Source organism: Anarhichas minor, unplaced genomic scaffold (assembly GCF_050575085.1).
Source record: "Anarhichas minor isolate MPS153535 unplaced genomic scaffold, ASM5057508v1 ptg000073l, whole genome shotgun sequence".
NCBI classification, from domain to species: Eukaryota; Metazoa; Chordata; class Actinopteri; order Perciformes; family Anarhichadidae; genus Anarhichas; species Anarhichas minor.
In genome coordinates this window covers 1,352,366-1,367,091 of record NW_027466519.1, presented here as the reverse complement: position 1 = coordinate 1,367,091, position 14,726 = coordinate 1,352,366, and the positions used below count along the sequence as shown (strand labels likewise).

The following is a 14,726-nucleotide window of genomic DNA, read 5'->3' as shown; positions in this document are numbered from 1 at the left end:
AACTGATGTGATTGATTGTTTCAGCAGGGTGGCGTGTGTGCCATCTGCTTGCAACATAGTGCATCTAGTTGAATCTAACTGCTGACTGTGAATCTGCTGTCTGCAGTCCCAGTTCACTGCATGCAATCTGAGGAAAATAGTGAATAACTTAAATAACTTAACTCTTCTAATTGCAAACAAAGTCTCTTTTTGAAATAAGTCAGTGGAACGAAACCAAGCTGTACACATTTCAACGTCCTCTTGTGCACGGTTCATTTCCTGTTTGGATTGGAACTGAAAAGTTGTAAAGATTTTTAAGATGACAATATCTGTTTTTTGGTTTTATGAAGAGCTAAAGATGAATTTGTATAATGTTGAGACCTAATGTTGAGATATTTAGCAGGAGAGCACTTCTCTTCTCTGCTGCTGTTGCTCCGAGTGACATCAGTACTCTTTAACCTCACTGAAACCAACACTAAGAAGCATAGATGTGTTCCATTGTGTTTCTGATTATTTGTTATATGTATATATATATATATTATTCTATATTACACCCACTTGTTACAGAGGCTCTTTGTCACATATTTTATTGTTAAGCAGAGGCAATGCCATTTGCCAAGTCCATTATGCATCAACAGGAAACCTTATATAAATGGTGCTAAATATAAAAACTGGGCCGGATAATTGGAGGTATAAAAAGAAAGCCATGGTGTGGATGTACTGTAGATCCATTCAGTAACATGAGGCTCATTGTTTTTATTTTCCCTGAATAATACCCAGATTTGTTTTAAATGAAGTGAACGGATTCAAACTGATTTTTATACTCTCATGCATCAAAAGGTTGGGTTTCCTGCTGCGACAACCACATTTATCACTGATGATCAATTATCACAGCTTGTTATAGTTAAATAAATAAATAGTAAAACAATACAAATAAAGTCAAATACAATTAAATAAAGTGTTTTCTGATTGCCGGTTTACTATTAATAACACTCAAATGTCATTAATTGACAACTCTTCAACCATCATACAAACTACCAATTCAAATGAATATATTCTCTCTTGATTTTACATAACAGAATAAAGTCATCATTTTTCCATTAGCCAGTTATTCACTTAAAATCATGACACATAACTTCAATAAATACTTGAAGCAATAGGCAGTTTACGAATCAATAACAGAAGCACAAATGAGTCTGCTGCTGCCTGCCAAGAATTTCTAGTTGATAACCAGTGTGAGCAGTCTGCAGGCTGGACACTGTGTAGGATCAACGTCTACTCTTCACAGGCAGGAACATTTCAAACACCATTTGTTACGTTGAGCCTTCACTTGGTCAACACCGTGTGAATCATATCATTTTACGAGCCGTACAAATGGTAAATATGATGAGGGGTTTATCGCGCATAGATCGTCTTGTGAAATAAGTTGTGTTTATGCAGAATGAGATATTAAATACTATATTTTCATTGTATTTCTGTGAATACACGATTGTATCTGTGCTTGTTAATGGCATAACTGATAATGTATCAGTGGAAGAGGCTTATGGCCTGAAACACTTTGCTGCTGTTGAGGAAATCAAAGATTGTTGAGAACGAGGTTGGATTTCTCTCTGCAAGTTGTATTTATGTTGAGGTGACTTAATTGGTCAAGTCAATTATCTTTTGCTTACGACCGTGGTGTTGCCTGCAGATCAGAGTGCAGCTTTTGAAAGTGAGGTTCTTTGGAAGAATGAATACGGACAGACGTCTGTTACTGCTGTGCTGCTGTGTGTTATAAAAGGTCTGCTCTCTCTCTTAATAAAACAATCCACACATTTGCACGCACTAATCGTATTCAATTATTCATCGACGCAAATTTGATACATAGCTATCTTTATTCAAGCAGTGGATGTCCCTAAACCGTTTTAGATTGTAATTATTTTTAATAATTGGCCACATATGACAATTAATGAAAACATAAATCAGGGACTAGAGGTCAAAAAAGCGGCACCTTTTTTCTCTCCACTGGATTTTAAAACAATTCGCAAAAAGAGTGCAGCTGTAAACCCTGAACACACACATGCATGAACATGTTAAAAGCAGTGAGAGGAAAGGTGAGGGAAATGCATCAGAGTGGAGGGATGATTTGGAGGCTTGGCTTAATGCTTGCTCTTTTACCGCTCGGCAATCAGTTTTCTGTTGGATTAAGTGTGTCATTCAGGCTGCATGTCCGTCCACCCCAATTTCCCCCTATTTCTATCCCCCTATATTCTCCCTCTTTGATCTTATCTGCTTGCACAAATGAGACTAAACCCTTCATTTCTTCAGTGAATTGTGTTTGCACTCAGGATGTGCCTTTGGAATGGTTTCTCATTCAAACACACTTAAGCGAGGTTTCATTCCCTGAATCCTACATCATCCCAGTGTAACACTTTAAGTAAACCATCCCTCTCTCAATCAGCTGGGGGTATCAAATGTGAAGCTGCTACAACTGCTTTGAATAATGATAGCATCTTTGTGCCCAAGGAGGTTCTGATGAGATTCTGTTGAGCGAAATTTCCTCAGTCGAGCGCAACACAAGAAGCAAAAGATTGCTTGATGTGAGACATTTACACGTGTGGATATTTCCTTGGATGTTATTTAGATGGAAAATATATATATTTTTTTAAAGAATAAGATATTTGCTCTCTGTGTTGTCAAAGCTGTTGCTTTATCAGGAAAAGATGCTTACTCCAATACAGCCATAGATACCAATACAAATACATTGACAGTCATATACAAATGCAGAAACTTACACCATGTTTTTCAGACTCGTTTTGAGGTCATCATCATGATATTTCATGACCACAGTAGTTCTTTGCTGCTGGATTGATGGTTCGGGTTTCCACTCCATTTCTGCAGTAAAGATATCTAGATATGCTTTTGACAGGTTTGCACCGGAAAATTCTCCGTGGCACTAAAACATGTTGTGTGTAACACTTTTGGGGCTGACATACTCTAAAAAAGACACACACAGTAAACAGAATTGAGGTAAACTTGCGGACCCTAGCAACATTGACGCCTGCAAACAACCCATAATGCAACACTCTCTTAATGTAACAGGTTCACTCTGCAGTGCAGAGATGGATACCCACTGCATTCGGAGAGAGAGAGAGAGGAAATGTCTAGTCCGGGATATAATACAACCCACCTCATCAGATGTAGTTTCCACAAAGCGATTTATAGTCAGAAGAATATGATGAGTCAACTACGTCACCCTTATAATTCTATTGCTGTCAGGCACGTATGTGAAACATATGCAGGGTCAGACAGGGAACAAAATTTGGCCGTGGCAATTTCCGCCTGGAAATTTGTTGTCATTGTTGCATGAGTTGTCATTAAAAACATACATTGCTCTGAACCACAAAGTGTCAGTCTCAACCTAAACATTTGTATAGTATAATGGTGAAAATTACAATTGTTAAGCTTACTACCTGTAGCTGTGTAGCTGCAAGCTACTGTGTAGCTGCAAGTACGTATTTAGAAATAGGTGCATTGTGCGCATAAAAAAAGTAACATTTGATGCTCTGAATGCCTCCCCACTCCCTCTACAAACTTTTACTTCTACTCTAGTGCAGCTTCATAACCGGGATGCCGGCCGAAGGTCTGACCTCATCTTTTAGGTAGGGAGGAAAAATATCAACAATATAATTGTCTGTGCTACTTCACGACCTTTTGGGAGTCAGTGGGGTCACAAGGTTGAATGTCTCACATTGACTCATTTCCTGTCACTGAGGCTGGAGATGAAGGGACTCAGCAGCTGTTAATCAGGGCTAAACAGGGAGGTATTGTGGGAAGCCATGTCCACGGTGGAAGAACAGATTCTGCTTTTGAGAGATGTTTCCGTGGTGATACCATCGTCACAGAACTCATTGTGCGTTTGTGTGTGTGTGTGTGTGTGTGTGTGTTTTGTACCATCTGACAGAATTGCATTAAAGGACCAGAAAAAGGATGTAAAGTCACAGACTGATGCTGCAGTTTGTAGTGTGATATTGTGCAAACTGGGTGATGGTACAGTACGCTGTTCGAATAATGACTCCTCCATTTTCATACACAAGATGCAGTTGTTTCTATCTGTAGGTCAAAGTTAAACAACAGTGACTTTTGACCTGCGGGTCTGCCAGAGCCGCACACAGAAACAGGAAACTCGTTCTTCGACTCAACAGCTGAGAGATGAGTGAATATTTGCAGAGGCTGGTGCAAGTGTGAAAATGGCTTAAGAGGAGTTACAATAAAGTTGCTGAGCAAATTCTTCAAAGTGACTTGCGTTCACATGTTCCCTGGTACTTTTCTTTCAGATCTCTGTGCACACGAAATGCCAGAACAATAGAAAAATGGCTACCTTTTTTCTTCAGCATCTTCTGTTCGGTTTGTAAACAAGAAACAATGTGCCTCACAACCATCTGGTAAGGAGTGGGACAGAGGGTTTACTCTCAGTCTCAGCTTGTTTTAAATAGCATCTTTCTTCTTGTTTTCTCTTTTGAGAACAAAAAAAGTGCACCGCTAACATCAGTTTGCTGGCTAGATAGCTACTTAGCTGCTCGACTACATTAAAGGGATGCAAACCTATCTGAAATGATCGCTTATGCTCCATAGTCTTCCATACCACTGCTCACAACATGCTGTCCAGCTATTGCTTGTAAGTAAGCAGTGCAAGTCTTCTCTTGTTCCCTTTGCCAGTGTTCTGCAGCAGAGCTAATCAATCAAACACAGACACGCTTGCTCCCGTTGGAAAGGAACATTTCCCCCCAAAGACCTTTTATTCTTCCCTTCCAATTACAAAAACTATCAACAATATATAAAAAAACACGTTGACATTTAAAATATCTTTCTATTAACAAAGCACCTAGAACATTTTATTAAATATATCACCAAACACTGTCTTGTCCTTCCTTAAGCCTACACAGCCACACGCTGCCTCACCGTCTCATCCGTCCCGTTTCAAACACTACACCGATGTATCTGCACTTCAGCAACGCTTCAAATCTGCGCCCACATTAATCAATGTCTCACACAAATGAAACTTGGCTTTCTACCTCAAATCTATTTTATCCATGGGCTTGTTGCAGAAAGGCGGTGAACAGTTAACTCACTTAGTTTGCTGTGCCCACAGACACAAATTTCTATTGAGAAACGAGTCATTTAAAATATCATTTAATTTAAAAAAGAGTCTGGGTAATTGTCTTTGTCGGACAGGGCTTCCTCCCATCGCTAACCAGCCTTATGCATGAATATAAGTACACCATACTATACTATAAATACCATAGACTCCAAATGCACTGACTATTTGCAGGCCCTGCTATTCTTTATAGCTTTCTTCTGTTTTTTTTCTGAATGTTGTACTCCAGACCTTACTGTATTAAAGGATTACGGGGAGCAGGGCTCCGGATTACAGAGATAAATTATCCTTCGCATCCAGATACTGCAGCACAGGCTGGGAGTATGTCAAACCCCATAATACCAACTCAACGCCTCAATTATGTGTGTATTTGTGAGAAAGTGAAAAGCAGAATGTGTGTGTTACTGTGCCTCTGCGAATTATTGTTTAAGTGTGGATACAAGTAAAAGATTTGAGTATGTGTTTGTGTAATGTGTACGCATGAGCTCTTGGGTGAGTACACAAGTGTGTATGTTTTGCTTACTTGTGTTAATGAGTTGCATCTTGTAGATGTAGATACTGTATTCTAGGGAAGTGAAATATGCGATCAACTATCTTCATGCTTTTCACACACATTTGCAAAATTGATTGTTTGCAAACGAGTTTGTAAAGTTGTGTCCTGAAGGATCATATGGTGCAGGATTTCTCTCCGTATATTATTTCAAGGTCATTTATTGTCACAAATCCTTTGAAGAGAGTTGGTGTGTCACATGAACATAATCTAATATCAAAGTATATGCAAGATATATTTTTTGTATTATCCAAAAGGTTTTTACATCCAGCCCCAGAACAACACATGTTCTTCACATTGATGTTGTCCTCAGTTTTCATTTTGGAGAAATAAAACACAGAAAATTGTCTCCGGGAATATCATTTGAGGATCGTGGTTTTGTTTTTACATAACACTTACTATTACCAATTTGTTCAATGCGATTAACAAACTGGAGTCCCAACTGGCAACCTTCCAGCCACAAGCTTCTCTAACCTTTAAGTTCCAATTGTCCCAGAATACAATAGTGCATACAGCTCAGGACGGGGTTCTTTCTGCTCAATGATGGTGGCAGAGAATGTTCAAATGTCCTCTTGGAGCCCAAATGTGAGTTAAAAGAAATTGTGTTTTCCAACAGCAGTGTGCAAAATTGTATTGATCCATTCATTCAGTTTTATGGTTTAACTCCTGCAGGTCCTATGATTCAGGGATTATGCTCATGGGATTACCCCAGTGTAATTAAGTCACACTATTGTCTTAAACTGATTAGTCTGTAATTGTGTGTATGCTTGTAAACAGTTTATAGCTGGAAATATATATTTATTTTTTCTATAAAATTATTATCTCCGCCATTTGACTCCTCACTCTTTACTCTCAACAGTCCCCACGGCTGGTAAATATGAATAGTATTTAATAAAGGGACATGGTAGAAAAATTCGAAAATAGTCAAACAAGGAGTTTACAAAAAAAGGCTTTACCATGTGATTATTTCACATGGACTGTTTATTAAATGAATTACCAGAAAGCATGCTCTATTGTTCCATATATTGTAATTGAGATATGAAATTATTTATATCTGGATAGAAGATTAGGCTGTATTGTCCGTCTGCAGTGGCAATGTTTTTTTAAGATTCCCTGGTGTTTAGTGGCATCCGGGTAATTTGAGTTAAAAACAGTATATTTCCTCAAAATTCAATATACTGTGCTGGCTAATCCAGCAAGTAGTAAGTCGCTGAGATCAAAGTACTTTATCACATTAATTCAAAAATTCTGGATATCCAAAATCCAATGCAAACTTGGTGAAATGTGCCCCTGCTTGCTGATTTCATTGCTGAACCAGTTGTCAAAGAAGATATAGCTACCTCAATACAAACAGTAAAACCTCTGCCATCTGACAGATATCTTTTGTCTCATGGTATACATCATCATATCAGCCAACCGAGGGACTTGAGGCGTGCAGAACATGGGGAAAGTAGGAACACACATTGATCAACAGATTTGATAGAAAGGATGCCACGAGACCAAGAGCTTAATCTGCCGGAGTTACACTCTGAGGAAAATGGACTGCTGTTGCAGTTGGTGGTACATCAACAGACGAGTTTGATGTAGGAGGCTGTCTTATTGTACCACAGTGAAGTGCATCAGCGCAGCCCCGTCCCCCACGAACTATACAGCCAATGATAAATGTCAGCTGATTGACATTGATGAAAAGTGCTGCTCAGATTGATGAAATGCAGCACAGCTGCCAGTATTCAAATGAAAAGAGGAAAGAAAACAAGGGTATGTCGTTTTGCAGAGCACTGGAGGGCCTCTGCCGCGCTAATGACATTTTTCTCAAACATGACTGTAAAAGAGTTGCTGAAAGAATAATCTCGAAAAAAAAATGAAGGGGCTTTTTTTTTTTTGTAGCATGAAATATTAACGACTGAGCATTACTTATTAACACTCAGCTGATGTCCTCATCATTGGTTTGATCAGATTGGTTTGACAGTAAGTAATCAAAATTGTTCCAACATAAGCATACAATTGGATGTTCTCGTAGTTGCTGATAGCAAGAAGGTGATTAAAGAAATGTTTTCAGGGTCTTATCATGAGAAATCAGTGGACGTTCCCTGTATTTGTGCTATATATGCTAAGCTATCCGGCTGCTGGAGGCACCTTCATATTTACTGAGAGTGGCATTGATCTTCCCCTCTTTCTCTTGGCAAGAAAACAAAACCATATTTCCCAAAATGTCAAACTTCTCCTTTCACACAAAACATCCTGTTTTTTGTGTTTTTGATGTAGAATCACAAACACACTGGAACAGTAGGCTACTTACGTTTTGGGTTTAATGTTCATTGCATTTTAGTCAGCTTGCAAATGAGAGTTGCTTCAACATTTAAAAAAACCTTTTAAAAATGTATTTACATTCATGAGTCAACCCACCTTTAAACTTGCTATAACTCAGTATTGTATAACACTGGCACATATAACACATTAGTTAGTCTTCAGAAAAAACAGCATGTGACTTCCTCTAAGCAGCCCTACTTCATTATACATGAACATATTTCCTTTGGTATTGCTTCACCACACCAATCAAAACTGAATGTTAATTTAGCAGGACTGTGTAGGTCATTTTTATCAGCAAGAAGGCTAAGTGGTGAGGACCCCCTGGGCCTGAGTTGGGACATGAGGTCAAGCCCCCACGTCAGCAATAATTTGCCCTGCTGAAGTCATTGAATACCAGCTTCTGGGTTGTTGGACTGCAGCTCTTCAACGGAGAGAGAAAGAGGAGAAAATGTAGCCTGTTTAACAGGTTTCACAAATGATGGGTGGTGATTTGATAATACATTAACACTTTATCTGACTATTTGGTAAACAGAGAGAGGATGTAATGTTGGGATTATGTGCTCATTAAACCCACACTTTATTATGGCATTCATTGATTTAGAATACAATCCATCTCTTTTAAATTTCACATTTTTTCTTTTAAAATGAATGCCTTTCTCTATATATTGTCCTTTAGAAATGGATGCCCAATAACCTTTTAATGTGCAGCCACAGTGTTTTTAATGTATCTCATTGAAGATCACTGCATTTGATCTCTTTGAGCTTGCTGAATATACACAAATTCCAGAACTGAACTGAGCTCAGAGCGAGGTTAATCACGTCATACGTTGTTCCATCATTGAATCAGTTGATTAGACACAGATTTGAAGTGCAAAATGAAAGACACGGTTCAAATTTGCTCTGGACTTTAATGTGCATTAACCTTTGTCAGCAGATCACTTTGGAATTGTGTCGCATTTCTCCAGAGCTAGTGAAACAGCAACCATCCGAGAAGCTAATATAATGTGATATAAGTGTGACTGAAGAAAAAGAAGACATCAAACTTAAAGAGAATGCTTTCTCTCCACTTGTTTTCTTGAGATGACCTTAAAGTCTTGATCATTTTTTGACAGGTAACTTTTATTTGTCCTCTCTCCTCTATCTTTCCTTCACACACTCTCAGCCTCCTGAATTAATTATCATAAAGAGAGAAACACATACGTTTTTTTATGTTGCTTGAAGCAGTGGTTGCACTTTACACTGTGCCAATCAAAATGTTCTTTTAGTTCTGCTTTACAACTCTGGCACAAGAAAGTAAGAGTCTACACTCTTATTTTATGCAGAACACAACACAGCAATCAAAACATTGCCGCAATGGTTGAGTCAAACAAGTTGCCACTGCAGCATCAAAGGCTTGAAAAAAAGCTTCTCATTTGGGATGCGGTACAGTGATACACATCATTTTTTTGTGTGTATGTATATGTATGTGTTTGTACTTCGTGTATCTTAATGAGCGATAAAAGAAGTGCAGCCGTCTGAGCTCTTATTGTTAGACAGAGACTTGCAGAGGATTCATTTGTTGTACAGACCAGTTTCTGTTTTTCTCCCAACTGCATCATTTTTTTCCTCGGGTGAACACCCTAAATTTGAAATGCTTGTAAATCATTTGCCTTCTTACAATCGTAATTGTATCTTTGAGCTGTCACTGCCTGTCTTCTCTGTGAGAGGGAATTATTACTATTTTACTGTAAGTGTGCTTAAGTTTGTTGTTCTCCTTATCCAGGAATCTTTTTTTCTTTCACGGTTAGAACTCAGATGACTTGTGTGCAGTCTTTTGAAAGTACCCACAGTCTCACCTAAACACAGTGACATATATAATTTAGAAGTGTTCAGCATGTTACTGAACTCGTTGGCAGCTTTTACTGCTCCCTCCCTATGAGCTACGATGTCAGGCTTTAAATTAGTTGCTGGCTCCACAAAAAAGTTTGATGTGGTAAGTTTATGGGTGTGAAAACAGGGCATTGCGGTTGTGTAGACGGGGCAGATGTAATCCATCACTAGCACACCTTGCTTACAGAGAAGAAGAACATAAACGTCTTGTTGTCTGTATGGACGAGTGCACATTCATACAGTGCCCACAGGCGTACGTATAGGCTTGTTACATTTGTTTTGATTTAAAGAAAATTTCTGGTTTATTAATATTATTACAACTTGGGTCTCATTTTTTAAGGTGCTTGCCATATTTTTTATCTGTCACAATATCGTCAAACTCACAAGGAAATCGCTGGGACACAGCTTCAACAAAGTCTGATTGGGCAAAAACCTTGAACTGTCAAAACAACCAAAATAGATAGAAACAAAAATAAATGTATTTCCAAAAAGGAAAAGTTAGGATAGGCCCATGGCTATTGGACCGCTAGCAGCTAGCAGCAAGCTTCCAGCAGCTCTGCACCTGAACTGAACCAACTTCAACGCCAACAATGAACTACTCTCGACTGAATTCTATCCCTCGCTTTTAAACAGACAAACCTGAGTTAGTGCTGAATCAAGGAACCTATGTAAAAACATCATTTCAAATCATTACTCTAACATATAAATACTAACAATGTAAGTTGTTTAGTGTACTTTTTGAGGCTATTCCCTGAAAGAATGACCCCCCCACCCCTGTACATGGTACAGTCTGAGTTCCCTCTACTACAAAGCCCATTGGAAGCTCTCACTTCCTGTTTGGCAGTTTGAACCCATGACTAGCAGGTAGGATGGATGAGAGCTCATGCAACAAGCATTTTCTCAATTGACGTTGCATATAGCCAATGAATGAATTTCAATGGTATGTTTTTATAAATGTATTGAGTCATTATTTAATTAACAACGTGAATGTCCACATTATGCATATTAAAATTACCAGAAATGTCTTATGTAGGCATACCTCGGCCACAAAGGCCTGCCTTCACGACAAGGACTAAAGAACAACTTTGTAAAATGAGACGTCAAAATGTTTTCTTAAAAGATTGAATCCTATTTTGTTGGTTTTTTTCCAGTATTTTTCTCAAGCTCTTTTTGTGTTGCATGGTGGAGGAATAGTGTCCAACAGCACACTCAAAAATCAACCATATTTTGTAAACATACTGTCTGGAGTATACTTAATTTGAATACTTTGACAGGAATTTCAGTCAGGCTTTAGAACGTACCACAGCACTGAAACAGCTCTTACTAAAATAATCAGCAACCTCGCACTAAATTCAAATGAAAATAAGGTCTCAATCCTTGTCCTCTCCGACGTACGTGCGTCATTTGATACAATTGACGATGATATCTAAATGAATTGTCTTCAAAAGTTGGTTGGTCTTTCAGACTGTGTGTTAAACTGTTTCAAAACACACAATACAGAAAGAAAGTTTTACATTACATTTTGTTTTGGGGTTTCAAAAGGGAGCTATGGTCCAATATTATTCTCAGTATATATACAACCACTTGGTGACATCATTAGAGAACCTGACTATATTTCCATAGTTATGCAGATGACACGCAACTGTACATCTTTGCTGAACCACGTTATGCTGTAGCTATAAACTCCATCACTACCTTTGTAAATAAATAAATGGATGAGGAATAATTTCTTAAAGTTAAACGTGCTGAAAGCTGGAATCCTACTCATCACAATGCTGTTTAATAATCTGGGGAAATTAATTTCCTGTATTAAATCTGATCATACATTGATTGGTGTTTTCCTAGATCAGGTTCTAAACTTCAAGCCCGATTGAATTTAGAAACACAGTTAAAGTGCAACAATTTATAAATCAAATATATGCTGAAAAACTTGATTCATGCCTTTATTTCAAGCCTACTTGATTACTGTGGTGTACTTGTAGAGAAACTTCAGTTCATTCAAAACTCTGCAGCTTGCCTATTAACCAGAACCAAGAGGAGAGAGCACATTAAACCAGCCAAGGATAAAGAGGCAACTACCAGCCAACAGAGAGCTATGCTGGAGCTAAATCATTCAGTTAATGGCATTTCACCGGCATTGTCAATACAGAAAGGATGCCTTGCTATTGCTCTGTGTCACCACCTTATTGGCTCCCAGATCATGAAGGGGCTTTTAGTTGGGTGGAGACAGATGAAGGGAAGAGAAAAACAAGACAAAGTAAGATCTTAGGGGAGAAAAGGCAAGAGAGAGAAGAGCAATGTTCAAGTTGCAGCTCAGTTGGGCAACTCACAATTGCTTCTTTGCTAAAGCTCAACATGCAAGCACACAACATGTATGTGCATACACACACGGTATTCACAAACAGTAAACATGAACAGGTGTCAGACCCTCTCAGCAGCTTTGGGATACTTGGAGTCCTTGAAATGCCTGTGATGACTCTTGAACTCTGTGTCTATGGTTTCCCTTCCAGGACTGGCTGAGCAAGTTTGGCTACCTCCCGCCCCCTGACCCAGTGACTGGTCAGCTTCAGACCAAGGAGGCCCTGACCAATGCCATCAAAGCCATGCAGAAGTACGGAGGGCTGAAGGAGACCGGAGTCTTAGGTATGTGGCTGTGTTTGTTTAGGCGAATCATGTGGGTAATAATGATAATTATATACTTCAATCCAATCAAGAACACCACCAACTATAGTCTTCCCTCCTCTTTAGACCAAGCCACGCTGGGCCTAATGACAACACCCAGATGTTCTTTACCAGATGTCTCTGGGGCCGAGGTGACAGTGGGCCGCAGGAAACGAAGCCCGACTCCCCAGAACAAATGGAACAAGAGACATCTGTCCTGGAGGTAGGAACAATGACATAAAGTCTGATAGACGCCATGTTGATACCGCTATAATACGGTAAGCAACGGGTGGGAAAATGAGCTGATTATAACTGCAGGACCTCCACTATTTACCCCTTCTATGGTGAAAATACACATGTTCATTAAAAACCGATCATGGTCATATTATTTGGGTACTCCAGAGCTGATGTTGTGATTTTCAGCATCATTTGTTTATTGCATATCAGATCCGTTTATCTGAGCCCCATGCAGTTCTGTAGATTAGAGGACTCTTCCTCAAGCCGGAAATATTTTGCTCTCGGGATCAATTGTGTCTCAAAGGAAAGGCATTTTGTAAAAGTGGCTAACTAACTGATTAGAGAGACGTCTGTCTTCTCAGTAAAAGACTCCGATACCATTAAACTTATGATAAAATGTTGTTTTAAGCAATTCTAGTTCAGAAAATCCAAGTACAGAAAATCCATGATTGATTTTTACATTAATTGGATCCATTCTAAATTCATGCAGTTCTACTGCAATTATATTCCACTGGAAATATAACTCAACTCTATCTTAATTACAATGAATTCCTAAGGTTACCCAGAGTCACTCCGTAAACGTATCAAAACAGTAAAAACCATAGAAACCTCCCGAAGCACTCCTGCAACATAATCCATCTCTCTGGTGTTTATCCCATGTTCAGAACCTGCAGAGCCGGGCCTCTGCATACTACAGCTAAATGCATTACTACCTTCTCACACCATCGCCTGCATATATCTCAAAAGCTCCGCCAGAAGCAGTGCATTTAGTTAATCTATTGGAAAAAAAGAGGATTATTTGAAATATACTAAACATGACGATCAACAGAAGAAAAGTAGGTAATGCTGCAGAAGGGCTTCCTGTGGATTGGATCATGTGACTATGTTTCACTGTTGGATTCATTTTCAACTGCCGTGAATCCAAGCTGCGAACAGCTTCCGTCTTCCACAAGAAACATCACACAAACTTTTTAGAGCCACCTTTTGTGCCTACAGGTGGTGAAAGAAGAAAGTCAAGTGTATGATTCCCAAAGAGCAGAGGCTCTGTTACAGAGAGAAGGATTTTTTTGTAGGTGTCCCACGATAGGATAATATGGATTCATGACCACCTGAGAAAGCATAGCCTATAGTGTTAGACAGCAGAGGGGGAGGCAGTGAAACATTGTCTGTCTGTGGGGATTCACACAAACTATCAGGGCTGATTCAACAATAATCTGCTATAAGCTGGTTTGTGTGTGCAGGATATGAATATGCACATCATTTCAGACATCAGGAGAGCCAACATACATGCATACAGTTTACATGCACACAAGCGTGTATGCATTTGCCTCCCTCCTGGTGGGGTTTAACTTTCTTTCTCTTCTTTGTACTCCTGCCAATCATAAACCGTGCTCCCGTCAGCTAACTCCCCCTTGAAATAAAACAGGTTTGTCTATAGTCCAGTGAGGCACCTTTGTATTCGCAGCACTCAGATTTGTGCAGGAACAGTTGTGGACGATATGCTGCAGCTTCAGAGCCAGAGCCAAAAACAAAGCATTGATATTCTGCATAGATTGGCCGTGTCTGTAATTCTCTGCTCGTGCTTTCGGTTTCTGTCATTGTCAGCTGACATTGTAGCACTCGCATAATGATTTCCTTTCGGCTCGGTTTGGAAAATTATTTTTATCATCCAATATTTCATGGTATCTTTGCTTTATTCGATTATATGGCTGAACAGGGCTGACAGAATTGAGATAAAGCTCAAAACATCTAATGAGTCAGTTGCAATCTGACAGCCATATTAAATATTAGTATTTTGATCCACCACATCAGTCAGATTAACTATTTATATTGCTGCCACATAAATATTGCATCAACATATTTTTAATCATTTCATTGTACAGCCGTGAAGGCAAGGTATATGAATAAAATCGGAGGGTAACATGATATTAGGACAAAGTTCAAAACACAGTTGACCCTTCCCTAAGTCCCTAACCTTGAACA

At 39.0% G+C, this 14,726-nt stretch overlaps 1 protein-coding gene across 1 annotated transcript in view; it reads left to right on the top strand.

Annotated features, from left to right (window-relative positions):
- The window catches only part of LOC142935418 (matrix metalloproteinase-17-like), a 55,986-nt gene that overhangs the window by 9,470 nt on the left and 31,790 nt on the right, over positions 1-14,726 (top strand). Inside the window, exons 2-3 of the mRNA XM_076079787.1 lie at positions 12,356-12,488; positions 12,594-12,729. Coding sequence (XP_075935902.1) covers positions 12,356-12,488; positions 12,594-12,729 — 269 coding nt within the window. The remainder of the gene's footprint in view (positions 1-12,355; positions 12,489-12,593; positions 12,730-14,726) is intronic.